General features: G+C 40.7%; 2 protein-coding genes across 2 annotated transcripts; both read left to right on the plus strand.

Moving 5' to 3' along the window:
• The first annotated feature begins 5778 nt into the window (after positions 1 to 5778).
• Positions 5779 to 8479, plus strand: LOC115662355 (putative receptor protein kinase ZmPK1). The gene has a single exon (XM_030584504.2). The coding sequence runs from the start codon at positions 5905 to 5907 to the stop codon at positions 8341 to 8343; it is 2439 nt and encodes an 812-aa protein (XP_030440364.1). The 5' UTR covers positions 5779 to 5904; the 3' UTR covers positions 8344 to 8479.
• Positions 8480 to 13991: 5512 nt separating this feature from the next.
• On the plus strand, positions 13992 to 16633 carry LOC115662363 (putative receptor protein kinase ZmPK1). Its single transcript, XM_030584514.2, is given in 1 exon segment — positions 13992 to 16633. A coding segment is annotated over 1 exon segment (2424 nt). The 5' UTR covers positions 13992 to 14087; the 3' UTR covers positions 16512 to 16633.
• The last annotated feature ends 949 nt before the right edge of the window (positions 16634 to 17582 follow it).

Here is a 17582-nt window from a genome sequence, read left to right on the forward strand (position 1 = left end):
AATGCATCACCGCTTTGGTGACGAAGGGCGCAAGGACATCCCAATATTTGTGGTAGAAGAAGCCTGGATAACCATAAGATCCTGGTGCCTTGAGAGAGCCAAGCTGAAAAGTAGCAGCTTTCACCTCATTATCAGTTACACACTGTAGTCAAGGCTGAATTCATCTCCCCGGTAACTAATGAAGGAATCTATCTCTCTAATACTCTCCCAACTATTCACTCCATCACTCCTAAGAAGATCATAGTAAAAAGCTTTCAAAAACAGCAATGACCTCCTGTTCTTTTCTCACCCATCTAGATTGATCCACGTTTACTCTAAAAATCTTAGTGCTAGCCCTCATTTGAAGAGTAGTTTGGTGAAAAAACTTGGTGTATCTCTTTCCAAAAGTGAGCTAATTAACCCGAGATCTCTCATGCCAGTACATTTCCTCCAGTCTCCAGGTATCAGCCAGATCTTGTATAAGTCGTTCATCGGTGGAGCCCTCCTGTACTTCAGCTAATTTCTTTTTCAGTTCCCCTTTTCCTTCTACTATTAGGGCAGTCATTTTCCTCCACTTAAGTAAAGCATGATGGCATTTGACAAGTTTGGCCTGCACCGCGTAAAGATTCTTGGCTTCGAGCTTGCTATTCCAAGCTTTAGTATAAGATAGATAATTATACGCATAAGATAGACAATTAACAATTTATGTCACCCCCAGATGTAAATAGCAAGTTCAAATCTATTACAAGATATTTGTTTTTTTCACGTGAGTAAGGCTATTTTCTCATAAGATGACCAAAATGGATCTTATCTCAAATAAAGCCTAAATTAGCCAACTTAACCTCAAATAAGGATCCCAGGTCACTGGCCCGCTAAATCTTGGCCAGAAAGCTTATTCCAGCAGCAACATCAAGGGCAATTTTGTTCTGACATTTTCTGCTTTGACCCAATTTGAAGAAGCTCCAAAGTGAAGTTAGGATTCATGCTGACCAATTAAAGAATGCTAAAATCCTAAAAATCAAAAAGCCCCAAAGTGAATTTTGGTTGAAGCTAGAGTTGTTCAAGAGTTTTCTCCCTGTCCCGCTACCTCAAGTCCCGGTCTCCGAACACCAAATCCCTCCTGGCCCCCTTTAAGTGCCGTGTTGCAAGCTTCATCCTCAATTGGAGGAGCATCGATTCCATTTAAATTTCAGCATCCTTTTTTTCTCACCAGAAATTTCTATGAGGCTCCGTTGGTTTCACAGAAAATGCAATGTTTCTGAAAAATAGTTTCCAAAAAGTCATTTTCAATATTTTTCGGTGTTTAGATGAGATTTGAAAATAAACTAGAAAATATTTTATGTCATTCAGTCTAAATAATCTGATTTGATTTTTCTCCTTGCACTCCTTTTAATAATTTTGTTTATTTCTTAAAAAATCGAATTTTTAATTTTTTTGGAATTTTTCAATAATGTTTTATATTTATTTTCTTTTTCTTTTTTTTCTTCTTTTTTATTTTTTTATTTCTTCCTTTGCCGATCGCCGGCCTCGCCTCGCTTTGAGGTCAGCGAGCCCAAGGCCGGCAAGGCGAGGCTACTCTCGGCCTCGCTCGAGGCCGACGAAGTGAGGCTCGACCTCGCCTCACCTCGTCGACCTCGAGCGAGGCCGAGCCTCGCCTATGGCTGGTCGCTGACCATCGCAATGGCTAGCGACCGGCAAAGGAAGAGAGAAAAGAAAAAGAAAAAGATTAAAAAATTCATATTTTAAATAAAATTAAAATGTGTTTTGTGAAAGAAGACATGAAAAATATTTTTCGCTTTTTGAGCGGAAAATATTTTCCTCATTTTTGAAGGTGTTTTTTCCATTGATGGAATATGTTTTCCATGACTAGTTTATTTTTCGTGGAACGAACGTCAAAGAATCCGAAAAACGTTTTCGTGGAAGTTATTTTCCGTGAAACGAACGGGACATAAGGATGCGTTTGTTTGAGGGAAAGTGTTTTCCGAGAATACGTTTTCCGGACTTTCTCGCCGAAAATGGTAAGTCAACTGAAAGCACTTTCCGATCAAAGAAAACATTTCTGAGGCCGATGATCGGAAATAATTTTAAATAATTTTGAAAATATAATCTTTTTTATAATTTTCACCATCAGATTTTCCTCACCAAATAACTAAAAATACTTTCCAAGTCTTTTTTAGGTTTTAGCCAAATATCGAAAAATGAACTCATTTTCCTGGAAAATGATTTCCTAGAAAGTATTTTCAAAAAATGATACGGTTTCCTTGAAACGAACGCACCCGAAGTGCCGTTGTTTCTTTGTTTTTGCTTCTTTCAAAGTGAGTGATGGTGTTGAGAGAAAATTAGAGAGAGGTGTGAGGGTTAGTCGACAAAAAGAGTCGCACTTGGTCGGTTGAGCGCATGGAGAGTGCTATATTATCATATCCCTAAAATTTATCATGTATCATCATATCGCTGGAATATCAAACCAGTCAAAAACTAATTTTGATTTTTGACTCGGTTCAACCGTCTAATAGGTGCCTAATTGAACCGGATCAACACATAAAAAATACTGATTTGAGGAAGGCTTCTCATCTAAAAAATCTCAAATTTTCTATTTTTGCATATTTCGAGCTATTAGGCTCACTAGAGAAGATTCTTTTACTATTATTACGAAACTAAACTGGGTAGATAAATTTTGTACCTTTAAATTAGGAAAAATTGCATTAATAATCCAAAACATTTGATTTTTTTTTATTTTTTATTTTTGGTAACCGAGGATCCGCCACCATTCCCCGGGGACGAGCCCGCACGGGTAATCGGGGCGCCTATACCTCGGGAGAGACTAGCCCAGCAACCCACCGCCAGGGCCCCCCACTTAAATTACGGAACCGAGCGGGGATTCGAACCCAGAACCTCTGAAGAGGGAAGGAAAGCGCCCACCAACTCGGCCATGCGCAGGTTGGTCAAAAACATTTGATTTAATGTACAATCGAGTCCAAAAAGTTTCGAAAAGTGCAATCTTGACAAATGCTCGGCCAATTTTGCCAACGTGTCACAACCAAATCGGGAAAATTGTCTAAAAAGTCATAAATTTATTGTACTTTTTTTCCAATTCAGTCATAAACCATTCAATTTTACTAATTAAGTCCTAAACTGTTTTAAGTTTTGAACATTTTTTATATTTTGCGGGTTGCAAATATTTATTATGTTCATTAAAACTTCTGTTCTGGACACAATATTTGTTTTTCCTTTTTGAGTTTGTTGACAGTCATGGGATGCAATTGGCAAAATTGAAAAATTTAGGAATGAATTGATCAAAGTGTAATAGGTGTAGGACTCTTCGGTCAATTTTCCCCAATTTACTTCCATTTACGATAGGAGCTACCTAATTGGGAAGATTCAACGTTGGGATTTAGCTGAAAAAAGTTCATTATTATCCAAATTGAGTGGTACATCCCCCACCTCCATTCATGATCTGTTCTTCTTTTTTAATTTATAATGTGCCGAACAAGTGGTGCAAAACAAAGAAGGAAGGGAAAAGAGTAATGTAGGAACCACGTGCTCAGACAAATGGACCAAGGGCTCTTTGCTATCTTTCTTTCTAGGAAAGGAAGTGCTCGTGCACGAAAGCAACCGGTTGCTTCTTCTTGATAAGCGATATGAAGCCGTCGGACTTGACTTAATGGTCTCAAACTCAAATCGACACGAATTAACAAAAAAACTTCGTGCTTCTCAGACACAAGACTCGACACAATTATAAAATTCGATGATAACATGTGACTTGTGGTGTCGTGACTTGACTGGATTAACGAGTATCTTCAATGCACTTGGTTAAATTCCTAATCGAGAAGGCCTCGGCACGCTTAGACGTGATTGTATCGTGGCTTTCCTTCTAGAGGCGGGAAAAGTCTTTGGAAAAGTCTTGTCTAGTCTTCAACTTGGACCAAAATAAGTCATCTTTGCCGTATCGAAAAAGTATTCTGTTCTTTATTTTCTGCACCTTGGACCTATGGTTTTGTGTCATAAATACTATGGAAGAAAATGAGGCTGCTTTCAGTCAATTTGCGCGCCGGTCTTTTTCAACCATTGGACTGTTATCCGAGATTGAGCTGTCTACACGTGCCCAACTTGACAACTTGCGATTGCTACTTGGCCTGGTTGTGTTAATTATCTTCTCAGCCTACTGGACCCAACTTGACCCCTTTACGAAGGCCAGAACAATAATTGACTGACCCTAAGAAGATTAGCTTACATTGACTTTTATAATTGTCCTAATTTGATTACTATTCTTTGACGTGATCCGCAACTCAATGCGGAAACTTCACTGTAGCTACCAGGTCCAGCCATTCAAAATCTCTAACCTATCATGTTGGTTCTTGGAACCATCCTGAAACATGTCAGTTCCACGTATTCTAGGATACACTCAATTGACCGGCCTTTTGCAAAAGAAATATTTATGAGCAAAAATTATCGTCGCAGTTATCAATACATTTTACATTCAACACCAAACGTATGGATCACGTGATATACTACATGTCCATTTTAGTACAAAAAAAATGAAGTGAATCAATTTCCACCCATCTTTTATATTTATGAATTTAGATGAAAGCATATTTGACGCAAAGGAAGTTAGATTTGGAAAAGGATTCCAAAATATAACATTTATTCTAAATATTGAAGTACCATTTACAATATCTTAAGTGCCTATTATAGGAAGGTCGTCCTTTGGGATACAATCAAATATTTAAAATCAAATAACATAATTAAAGAAAACAATATTGATAAAGGGAAAGTCTTCAAAACGCGTTCCGAAATCTGTAAATTACGTCTGAAATCTTTGAGAAGGCCTGGAAATCAAGGATTATCTTTGAAGGATCGGAAATCGAGGATTTTGATTTGATATGTTGTACCGTCATAACTCCTTCGGATCAAAAGTTGTGATTGTTTGAAATTGACCCGTCATCTAAGGCGAAGGTGGAACCGCTCACTCTTATAATGCTCGAAGTTTCCCTATAACCATTTGCTATTTGCTCCACGTCAATATCCAATTGTACTAAGAGCATGAACCAAAATGTTTCAACATAGATATAGCCAAACTTGTCACACAGAGAGGGAGGGTGAAATGAATTTGCAGATTTGTTTTCGTAAATGGAATTGGAGATTGCTGATATATTAGGCTTTTCACAAATAAAAATGTCAAAATATCATAAGAAAAAAGAGAAAGCCATAAATAATTAGGTACACGTATATCTAATTAAGAGATTTTATACGGGGTAAACTCGAACCTTCCTAGGGGATACCCTGCAAAGTGTGCCGGGTGCATGGTGCATGGTGAGTATATGGTGGTATGACCCTAAATCTTGGCACCTATCATATACTCACTAGTTTCGAAAATTGGAACTCATCCTACGAGCTCTAACACCCATTATGGAACCTACACGACCATGTAGGTTTTATACGGCCTACTGGCTCAAAGATTCTCCTACACACCTCTCGGTATAAGTTGGTGTAACTACTGGAAATAATCCCAATAGTGAAGTACATTTGTTTCAATTGCCTACTTCTTCTCCCTTGTTTATGACCCCAACTGGCTCCTCGGAAGCAATGTCATGATGATGATTTTCTTTAATCACGGATGTGGCCGAGGTCAATCAAAACAAATCGTGTGAACCAAAATTTCTCCTTTGTCTCTTCTTATTCGGCCTATTTGGACGTTATACTTGACTATTCATATAATATTTGATCAGATATCGAAACAAAACTATGCAGCCCACTGATATCGTACTTCTAAAACTAAAGAAGGAAATTCAGTTTGGGCAATTCATAGACTGCTATTTCTCACCATATACACGTGTGTGCGCGCGTAATCGACGTGCACTTCAAATATCTCTGTAAGCAAAACAAAATCCAGAACTCTCTGTCCATTCATTTCCAAAAACTCCAGTAATGAAACGCAAAGCCATCACGTTTTCGAGCTTTTCTCTCTTCCCACTCGTTATCTTTTCCACAAGTTTTTCCTTTGCAAGCTCAAACGTTTTGCATAGAGGCTCTTCTTTATCAGTTGAAGAACGTGACTCCGACACTCTCACATCCCCAGATAAGACCTTCACTTGTGGCTTCTACGGCCTTGGAGGCAATGCTTACTGGTTCTCAATCTGGTTCACCAGCTCCTCGGACAGGACCGTCGTTTGGACGGCCAACCGGGACAATCCTGTTAATGGCCGAGGCTCCAAGGTCACTCTCCGGGGCAACGGCGCGTTGGTCATGACTGACGTGGATGGTTCCGTTGTTTGGGAGACCAACACGACTTCCACCAACGCCAGTTCGCTTGAGCTCTTGAATACAGGCAATCTTGTGCTGAGAAGTCCTGACAGGAAAATTCTATGGCAAAGCTTTGATTATCCAACTGATACTCTGCTGCCAAGCCAGCTCCTCACTAAGAGCAAGAAATTGGTGTCATCTCTAAAAGGACGAGCATTCTACTCTGGCTACTTCAACCTGTACTTCGACAATGACAATGTGCTGAGGTTGATGTATGATGGACCGGATATATCCAGCCTCTATTGGCCTAACCCGGACTTAGATGTGTATGCAAACGGGAGAACGAATTACAATAGCAGCCGGATCGCAGTCCTAGACGAGACGGGCCATTTTCAATCGAGCGACCGGTTTCAGTTCAATGCTTCTGACCGAGGCCGGGGGATCAAAAGGCGGCTGACAATGGACCGCGATGGGAACCTGAGGCTCTACAGCTTGGACAAGCAGACGGGGTCGTGGGGGGTGACGTGGCAGGCGCTTCCGGGACTGTGTAATGTGCACGGAATATGTGGGAGGAATGGGATTTGTGTGTACGCACCTGAGCCCAAGTGTACATGCCCTCCTGGTTATGAGATGAGCGAGCCTAGTGACTGGAACAACGGTTGCAAGCCCAAGTTCAATTTCACTTGCTCCTCCAAGTCTCAAGACGTGAAGTTCTTGGCACTTCCCAACACGGACTATTATGGGTTCGATGCCATCTACAACAACAGCGCCTCGTTCAATTTCTGCAGGCAGGCCTGTCTGGATGACTGCAGCTGCTTGGGGTTCAGCTACCGGGAAACGCAAAGATGGTGTTTCGGGAAGAGCTTACTCTTCAACGGCTTCAAGGCTCCGTCTTTTCCTGGAACTTTACATCTGAAACTGCCCGTCTCCATGGTGGCATTCTTGGAGCCAATTCGCAACGGCAGTGATCCTGAGTGCTCTGCGGCCCGGGACCAATTATTGTTAGGTTCATCTAGCATGTATGGCACTATAGGCAAGAGGGTGAGATGGACCTACCTCTATTGGTTCGCGTCCGTGATTGGGGCGGTCGAGATCCTTATTTCTTTCTCGGGCTGGTGGATTCTCTTCAGAAAGCATGATGCTCAAAGCACAGTGGAAGATGGGTACCATGCAATAATGAGCCAGTTCAGGAGGTTCAGCTATGCAGAACTTAAGAGCGCGACCCAGAACTTCAAGGGAGAGATAGGGAGAGGAGCGTCAGGATCGGTGTACAAGGGCGTTTTATTGGACGAAAGGGTCGTGGCCGTGAAGAGACTCGGAGATGTGTACCATGAGGAGGAGGTCTTCTGGGCCGAAGTCAGTACAATTGGGAAGATAAATCACATGAACCTGGTGAGGATGTGGGGGTTCTGTTGTGAGGGCAAGCACAAGCTCTTGGTCTATGAGTATGTGGAGAATCAGTCCCTGGACAAGCACTTGTTCTCGGGGAACATCATCGAGTGGAGGGATCGGTTCAGGATCGCGCTTGGCACGGCCAAAGGCCTGGCCTATCTGCACCACGAGTGCCTCGAGTGGGTCATCCACTGCGATGTGAAGCCCGAGAATATCCTCTTGGATAAGACATTTGAACCCAAGATCGCGGACTTTGGGCTGGCGAAACTGCTCCAGAGGGACAGCATGAATTCGCAGTTCTCGCGCATAAGGGGCACGAAGGGCTACATGGCACCCGAGTGGGCCCTGAACCTCCCGATCACGGCAAAGGTCGATGTGTACAGTTACGGGGTGATGGTCCTGGAGATAGTGAGGGGGATTCGGCTCTCGAATTGGGTCGTGAAGAAAGAGGAGAACGAGGAGCAGGAAGCCGAGCTAACAGTCTTCACCCGGGAGATGAAGAGGAGGATTCAATGTGGAGAGGCTTTAGGGATGGAGGATTTGGTGGACAAGAGATTGAAAGGGCAATATAGCAGGAAGCAGGCAAGAATGCTTGTTGAGATTGGCGTGTCATGTGTGGAGGACGACAGGAACAAGAGGCCAACCATGGATTCAATAGTGAATCAACTGCTAGAATTCGATGATGAACCTAAATTGCTTAAGTCAGATAATGAAAATCAAGCCTCTTGCTGATGCTTTTGGTAACATGAAAGATCGATTTCCATTTTCACCTTTTTGTTTTGTGTAAACGATTGTGTATTTTTACTGTTCTGCAAGAAATTCATGTATTCTGTTTATTTCTAAATATGAGAAGGAGATTATTCATCATGACACTGTGAGAAGAATCTTCATTAATTAAATCAAAAGATGGCTTAATTACAAATAATTTCTTTATTACTTTTGAGTAGGCATCACGAATAAATTTACCTTAAGAGACAATGTTTTATATTAATTTGCCCAATGTAGCGTCATTATGTATGAAGAGAAAATCACGTTTAATTGACAATGCTTGCACGTTTCTCTTAAATTTGAATTAACTAGAGTACTCCTCTTTGGACAAAAAAAATCTAAAGTTACATTTGTTGATTATTAAAAGGCATTGAAATTCAGAAGATGCTTCTGCACCATCACAAATAAAAATCCTAATGTGCAATATAAATCACCACTAAATATTATGATGGAATTATTATTAACATTATTCTGCCCATCATTGATTGATTCTAAAATGTATTTTCAACATAATACGGTGAAAATCGGAGCAACAATTACCATCTTAATTAAAAAGAGAGAATACAAAGTATAGGAGATCGGTTCCAGAGTGGGTTGGTTCCCGCCCTGGAACCTAAAACCTGACCGAGTAGGTCCTAGTTCCACGTGTGGAACTAGAAACTGGCCCACCTGGTCTTAGAACCAGACTGAGCGGTCCAAGCCAGTTCTAGGTCGGTCTCAAAACCGGTGATTCTTTTTTTTTATTTTTATTTCTATTCCCTACACGTGGGAGTATCCCAACATTAAAAGGAAAAAAAAAACATTACTCTTTGTTTATTTGTTAAATAAATGTTTACTTGATCAAGGGTGCAACGCTAATTAATGATTGGCTAGTTTTCCATTAAATTTTTTAGTCATTACTCTATTACATGTCATCGTATCAACATATGTTAAATAATAAAATAATGTATATATATGGACAAATTAAATTATGGAGGCATGCATAGGGTTTGCTTCTATATATGTAGTCATTATTATGTTTCAGTGAAAATTGAAAAGTAATATAGTAATTTAGGGATAAGGTGTGCATTGGCTGGATTATCACTTGTGGTACGAGGGATTGGATACAGCTATTGCTAGATTTTGGTGGGAACGGAAGAAAGATGAAAGAAGAGTACATTCCTTGCAGTATGCCTGTTTGTACAGCTTTTACAAGTAAATGAGACAGCACATCAGCAACAAGGATGAAAACATAGGGGGAAAGGGGACCTCCTTGTCTAACACCTCTACTTGGAATGACTTTCCCAAACCTTCTCCCACTATTTATCAATTCATAGGAGAAAGATCTAACGCAAGTGATAATCCAGTCAATCCACACCTTATCACAGCTCAGCTGAAACATAACACAGTCCAAGAAATTCCGTTCAACTCTATTATAGGCTTTATCCATATATAATTTCAGTGCACACCGGCCATCTTTCCCCTTCTTCTTTACTTTCATATGGAGAAATGCCTCCTGAGCCACGCATTTTATATGGAGTAGTAAGTAAAGGGTGCCACCGTTTCATTCTGTTAATACTGACATTAGATATTGTTTTTTTAGAGATAATTGCAGAAACTAATAGGCTTAATATGAGATGCTTCTACCTTGAGCGCATGGAGAGTGCTATGGTTGGTCCAATGTCCGAATCGTCCCTTTACAACCTTCATTCTACGTGTCGATCCTATTCAGTCAGGCAGCTACTTAACGGTTGAACTGGGTCAAAATCGGTTTTTGACCAGTTTAATGTTCTAGTGGTATGATAATATAAACTGGAGGACCAATCGTTCATCCGTGAACCAACGGGTCCGATTTTCAAAATACTGATTTGACGTGGGCTTCCGATCTAAGAAATCACAAATTTATTTTTTTCGTATATTTCAAACTACTAGGCTCACCAGAGAAAATTCGTTCATTCTTTTTACGAAACTTATCGTAGGCAGAGAAACTTGCACCAAATATTAGGGGAAATGACATCTATAGTCGCAAACGTCTCATTTAATGAGGGATCGAGTCTTAAGAGTTTGAAAAAGTACAATCAAGCCTTTCCAGGCGAACGCTCGCCCAATTTTTGCGAAGGTCTCACGACCAAATCCAGCATGGCCATTTTTAAAAGTTTTGCGGCAATGCACTCTGACGTGGCGACTTCAGGTAAAACCAGAAGAAGTAATCCCGCGGTAACTAGATCCTCCATCGTTGCCTTTTCTGGTAGTACTGCAAGAGCAAAGAGGCCCTATGACGTCAAGGCCAACTGGGTTTCTTAAGGGGGGCCATCGCAAAGAAGATTTTCCTCATTTTTTTGTCTTTAGGACTGAAATAAAGGGACAAAAGTCGCACAGAAATGATTGACAAAAGAGACTGAGCACACAGAATTTGGTTTTGGAGGATTGGGACGTCGTCTCCTTTGGGCAGCCGAGCAAAGACAACAAGAAACGAAAGCTTTCACAAAGATCTTTCTATCCATGAAAACATAGCTTTCTGCCGTCCTTTGCTTGTAGAAAATGAAGTGCTCGTGGAATAAAGCAACCCCGTGCTTCTTCTCACAGGGAATATGAAGACGTGGGAATTGACTCAATAGTCTTTTAAGGTGCAAAATAAAGGTTTGATTCTTGACGTCAGTAATCACAAACAGTCTCGGAGCTAGACCTGTGAGACGAATTTGGTGTCTCACCAGTACAAACATTGGGTTTTTCGTGTATTTCTTGAACAGAGATGTCATCTTTTTTACCTCCCAGGAAATAACCCTTTAATGGGAACCATTCATTCGAGCTAAGTCCTGGTTTTAAGTTCTAGTATACTTGCTCTTTGGTTATTATATTCTGGTTTCTTCAAATTACAGTGCCGGTATCGGTGGTTCTAATACTAATTAACATATATAAATACGACCATTTAACAAACCTGGAAGTGACACGAATTGTCATGGATTTTTAACGTATAGAATAAGTTCTATAACACAACTGGCGAAACTATAGCCATTTTCAATGACAAGACTTGACACGATTGTAAAGTCTGATTAGGACACGAAAATGTGAATCGCAACCTGCTGCAGTCAATTGATGGTGGTTTATTCAAACTGGTGTTCACAGTCTATATTTCATGGATAGGCATGCTCAACATGCAAAGGTTCTTAAAGACTATTCTTCACATACATTAGAGTTTCATTTCGTGACAATTGATAAATGAATAATAAATAATGATATACCATAAAAGTGAGATGAACAAGGTTAGATCGAAGCCTGGTTTTAAGTTTGGTCAGAGGTGCAACGTAGTCTATGTGATTTTGTTAACAAGTATCTCGGAAACACTAATTGAGTAATTAATCCAGGAAAACATTCTCACACTTGACTTGTTTGTGTTGTGGCTTTCTTTCTAGAGACAGCAAAATCCTTGGAAAAGTCTTCGCTCTAGTCTTCACCTCCGACCAAAATTAAGGCTCCGTTTGTTTCGCAGAAAAAAAATGATTTAAAAAATATTTTCTAAAAAATGACCGCTTGTATCCTTAAAATAATTAGTTAATGAAAAATGTTTTTATTATCGGCAACAATTTATGTCTAAACATTTTCATTGATGATAAAAATATTTTTCATTTATTCATTTTCATAAGTGATACAAGCAATTATTTTTAGAAAAATATTTTCCAAATCTCACTCCTATGAATTTGTAATAAATATCATGGAAGAAATATGTATTGTGCTTTATTTTTACACCTTGCTCCTATGAATTTGTAATAAATATCATGGAAGAAAAGACACGATTTCCAGTCCATTTCCACGCTGATCTGTTTTTGAACCATTGGGATATACTCCGAGATTGATCTGTTTACACATGGCCACTTTGACAACCTGCGATCACGACATGGCTTTTGTTATCGCGATTTTCTCAGCCAATCGACGACCCAATTGGACCCCCTTCACAAGGTCAGCATAAACATTGACTGGCCCTAAGAAGATTAATTCACATTGACTTTTATAAATGTTTTGACTTAAGTTCTAATTTTCAATAAAGTTGAGACTAGGTAATTTTGCTATTTCTCAAGTATGCCATGGAGTTAAACATGGACAGGAAATATTGTCTTGCAAGTGAAATAAACAAGGACTAACAGAACAAGACTCCCCACGCACAACGTAACGTCAAAATGAAAGTTTGAATAGTTTGAAAAGAATGTTGCCCTTGGGGCACTGAATAAGAATTCTTATAAAGCAAGTGTGCAATTTTTTGATGTACCGTATTTCTCAAGTTATGTGTAATCGACACATTGGAAATCCAAATAGTCCCTATTTTGTTATACTTAAAAAGTACTCCGAAACTCTTTAACAAGACCCATTTTAAAAATAGACTCAAGTGCTTGATTTTGTACTGTTTAAGCAAATAGGTGATGGGGTAAATACACAAGTAGGGGTGTCCAAGTTGAAAAGTAGGTAGGGTATTTGCCCAACCCTAGAGTATACTTTATAGGTACTAGTTCTAGGTTTTTAGAACCTCGAACATATCTTATAGTTTCTTCGAACCATCTTAAAACGTGTCGATTCCACAGGTTCTAAAATACCCTCAACTACCCGTCTTTTTTCAAAAAAAAATATTAAAAGAAAATTGTTACGATGATTATTAGCATACTGTGCATTTAACACACAACATACGGATAATCCTATACAACACATGTTCCTTTTTAATATTAACATAATTCCAAAAGGATAAAAACATGAAAAGCACCAAAAAAAAAAATAAAGAATTGAATCAGTTTCCACCCATCATTTAAATCTATGAGTTTACATAGAAGCCTATCCAACTGTACTAAGAGCATGAATTAAAATGTTTTCGCATAGACATAGCCAAACTCGTCACAGAGAGAGGGAGGGTGAAATGAAGTTGGAGATTTATTTTTTCTAATTGGAATGGAGATTGCTAATCAACTAGGATTTTCACATATATAAATGCGAAAGTTTCGAAAAGAAAAAGAAAATGTCATAAATAGTTAAGTACACATAGATTTAATTAAAGAGTAATTATACATGGTAAACCGATACCTTTCTATAGGTATTTTGCATAGGGTGCAGGGTGCAAGGTGGGTAAAGGGTGATGTGACCGCACACCAACCTATACTCGCCAGTTCCGAAATTTTGAAACCTCGAACTTCCCCTACAAGCTCTAATACCCGCTATGGAACCTACCCGACCATGCAGGTTGTACATGGTCTTCAGGTTCCACAAAGTCTCCCGCACACCCCTAGATATAAACAGCCTACAGGAGTGAAAATATTTGAGGCTTTTGAAAAAAATTGTAAGCAAACTATAGGAAATTATTCCAACAGTGAGGTATATTTGACCGGAAGCCATGTCATGATGATGATTTTCTTCGTTCATAGATGTTAGACCCTAGGTCAATCAAAATAAATCGTGTGAACCAAAATTTCTCCTTGTCTCCTCTTATTTGGCCTTTAACGGCTTATACTTGACTCCATAATGCCGTTCTATTATATAATATCAATTATCAAAATAAAAGTATGTACCCCGGTTGTGACAGGTATCATTTTTCTAAAACTATAGAAAGACGTTCACTTCGGGCAAGTCATCGACTTTTATATGTGTCTGTGCGTGTGTAGGGGTGTGTGTGTGAAATCGCGCTCTTCATATATCTGTAAACAAAACGCAGTCCATAACTCTCTGTCCATTTGTTTCCTAAAACTCTAGCGATGAAACAGAAAACCATCACCATTTCAAGCTTTTCTCTCTTCCCACTCATTATCTTTTCCATATGCTGTTCCTTTGCAAGTTCAAACACCTTGAATAGAGGCTCCTCTCTATCAGTTGAAGAACATGACTCAGACACTCTAACATCCCCAGATAATACCTTCGCATGCGGCTTCTATGGCCTTGGAGGCAATGCTTACTGATTCTCAATTTGGTTCACCAACTCCTCAGGCAGGACTGTCGTTTGGACGGCCAACCGGGACAAGCCCGTGAATGGCCAAGGCTCTAAGGTCACGCTCCGGGGCACCGGCTCGTTGGTCCTGACCAACGTGGACGGTTCTGTGGTCTGGCAAACCAACACGACTTCTACAGATGCCCGTTCGCTCGAGCTCTTGAATTCGGGTAATCTTGTGCTCAGAGGTCCTGATAGGACAATTCTATGGCAAAGCTTTGAGTATCCAACTGATACTCTGCTGCCAAACCAGCTCCTCACTAAGAGCAAGAAATTGGTGTCATCTCTAAAAGGAGGAGCATTTTACTCTGGCTACTTCAACCTGTACTTCGACAATGACAATGTGCTGAGGTTGATGTATGACGGACCGGACATATCCAGTCTCTATTGGCCTAACCCGGACTTCAACGTGTTCGCGAACGGGAGAACAAATTACAACAGTAGCCGGATCGCAGTCCTAGACGAGATGGGCCATTTTCAATCGAGCGACCAGTTTCAGTTCAATGCTTCTGACCAAGGCCAGGGGATCAAACGGCGGCTGACAATGGACCCCGACGGGAACCTGAGGCTTTATAGCTTGAACAAGCGGTCAGGGTCGTGGGTGGTGACGTGGCAGGCGCTTCCGGGACTGTGCAATGTGCATGGGATATGTGGGAGGAACGGGATTTGTGTATACACACCTGAGCCCAAGTGCACATGCCCCCCAGGTTATGAGATGAGCGAGCCTAGTGACTGGGACAAAGGTTGCAAGCCCAAGTTCAATTTTACTTGCTCCAAGTCTCCGGACATGAAGTTCATGGCGCTTCCCAACACCGACTATTACGGTTTCGACCTCGTCTACAACAACAACGCCTCGTTCAATTTCTGCAGGCAGGCCTGTTTGGATGACTGCAGCTGCTTGGGGTTCAGCTACCGTGAAACGCAAAGATTGTGTTTCACGAAGAGCTCGCTCTTCAACGGCTACAAGGCCCCATCTTTTCCTGGAACCTTACATCTGAAACTGCCCGTCTCCCTGGTCGCATCCTTGGAGCCGATTCGCAACGGCAGTGATCCTGAGTGCTCCAGGGCCAGAGACCAATTATTGGTAGCTTCCTTAACCTTGTATGACAGTATAGGCAAGAGGGTGAGATGGGCCTACCTCTATTGGTTCGCGTCCGCTATCGGGGCGATCGAGATCCTCATCTTTTTCTTGAGCTGGTGGATCCTCTTCAGGAAGCGTGATGTCCAGAGCATAGTGGAAGATGGGTACCGCACAATAACGAGCCAGTTCAGGAGGTTCAGCTATGAGGAGCTCAAGAGTGCGACCCAGAACTTCAAGGGAGAGATAGGGAGGGGAGCGTCAGGATCCGTGTACAAGGGCGTTTTAGCAGACGAAAGGGTCGTGGCAGTGAAGAAACTCGGAGATGTGTACCATGAGGAGGAGGTCTTCTGGGCTGAAGTCAGTACAATTGGGAAGATAAATCACATGAACCTGGTGAGGATGTGGGGGTTCTGTTGTGAGTGCAAGCACAAGCTCTTGGTCTATGAGTATGTAGAGAATCGGTCCCTGGACAAGCACTTGTTCTCAGGGGACTTCATCGAGTGGAGGGATCGGTTCAGGATCGCGCTCGGCACCGCCAAAGGCCTGGCATACCTGCACCACGAGTGCCTCGAGTGGGTCATCCACTGCGACGTGAAGCCCGAGAATATCCTCTTGGATAAGACATTCGAGCCCAAGATCGCAGACTTTGGGTTGGCGAAACTGCTCCAGAGGGACGGCACGAATTCGCAGTTCTCGCGCATAAGGGGCACGAAGGGCTACATGGCGCCTGAGTGGGCCCTGAACCTCCCGATCACGGCGAAGGTCGATGTGTACAGTTACGGGGTGATGGTCCTGGAGATAGTGAGGGGGATTCGGCTCTCGAATTGGGTCGTGAAGAAAGCAGAGAACGAGGAGCAGGAGGCCGAGCTGACGGTCTTCATCCGGGAGATGAAGAGGAGTATTCAATGTGGAGATGAATTGGGGATAGAGGATTTGGTGGACAAGAGATTGAACGCGAAATATAGCAGGAAGCAGGCAAGAATGCTTGTTGAGATTGGTGTGTCGTGCGTGGAGGAGGACAGGAACAAGAGACCAACCATGGATTCAATAGTGCATCAACTGCTAGAAATCGATGATGAACCTAAATTGCCTAAGTCAGATGATGAAGATTAAGATCGATTTTCAATTTTTCGCCTTTCTGTTTGGTGTAAATGACTGTGTCGTCATACTGTTATGCAAGAAATTCATCTCATTCTGTATCTATATGAAAATGAGAAGGAGATTATTCGTCGTGACCCTGCAAGAAGAATCTCCATTGAAGCAAAAGTTGGCTTAGTTCAAGTCCCGAAGATGGTTTACTTCAAATTTGCATCTAAGAAAATGATTTAAGTCAAGTCAAGAAGTCAAAGCAATATGTTGACAAGGGGTCAATAGATATTGGTGCATAAAAATAAGGTCTCCTCCCACTCTGCATTAAATTATTATTAGGACAATCTAAGCCTACTGGTTAGTTCGGATTAATGGTCAAATGGGATGATTAATTTTCTGCATTTGTTTAACCTTGCAATCCCCAAATTTCAAACATTTCAACATCGGGCGGCCATATGTACGAATTATGACAAAGATTGGCCGATGCTTTCTCCTTTGACCAAGGGACCATATTTAATACCTCATTTTCAGTATGTCATCACTTATTTCAAATTTTGCAGCCCATGTATTGTTAATTTTTATTTTAAATTTTAAACACCCGATATTTTCATGATATGATATATAAATATTGACACGATAATATGTTTATATTTCGGTAGGAAAGTGCAAAAAAATTACTTTTTCCTTACAAATTCAAACAAACAAAACCTTAATACGTCGATTTTGTAAATTAATCTTAACAAACAAAGCATCATCAATACGGTAAAGGTTAATTCTATTATAATTAGAAATAGTCTAAGAATTTGATATATCAAGTGATATGGCAAAAATTATATACGAAGTCATTAAATCGGTAGTGCAATATTCAATAGCCTTTAAAATTTACATCAGTTGATATATCAATTTCATAACGAATCTTAAATCCATGCATATATTAAATGCATTCCTTTAACAAGTCTAAACGTGAAGCTCTAGAAGAGCATTCTTTGATACCTATTTTTTCTTCCTGAAGGTAGAAAGAGCATTTATTTATTTATCATTCATTGATTTTGTCGGAATTTGACATTACTTGGAAACCATGTTAGTCGTTTGTTC

Source organism: Syzygium oleosum, unplaced genomic scaffold (assembly GCF_021117445.2).
Source record: "Syzygium oleosum isolate NSW1041296 unplaced genomic scaffold, Sole_v2.1 Sole_v2.09, whole genome shotgun sequence".
Taxonomy (NCBI): domain Eukaryota; kingdom Viridiplantae; phylum Streptophyta; class Magnoliopsida; order Myrtales; family Myrtaceae; genus Syzygium; species Syzygium oleosum.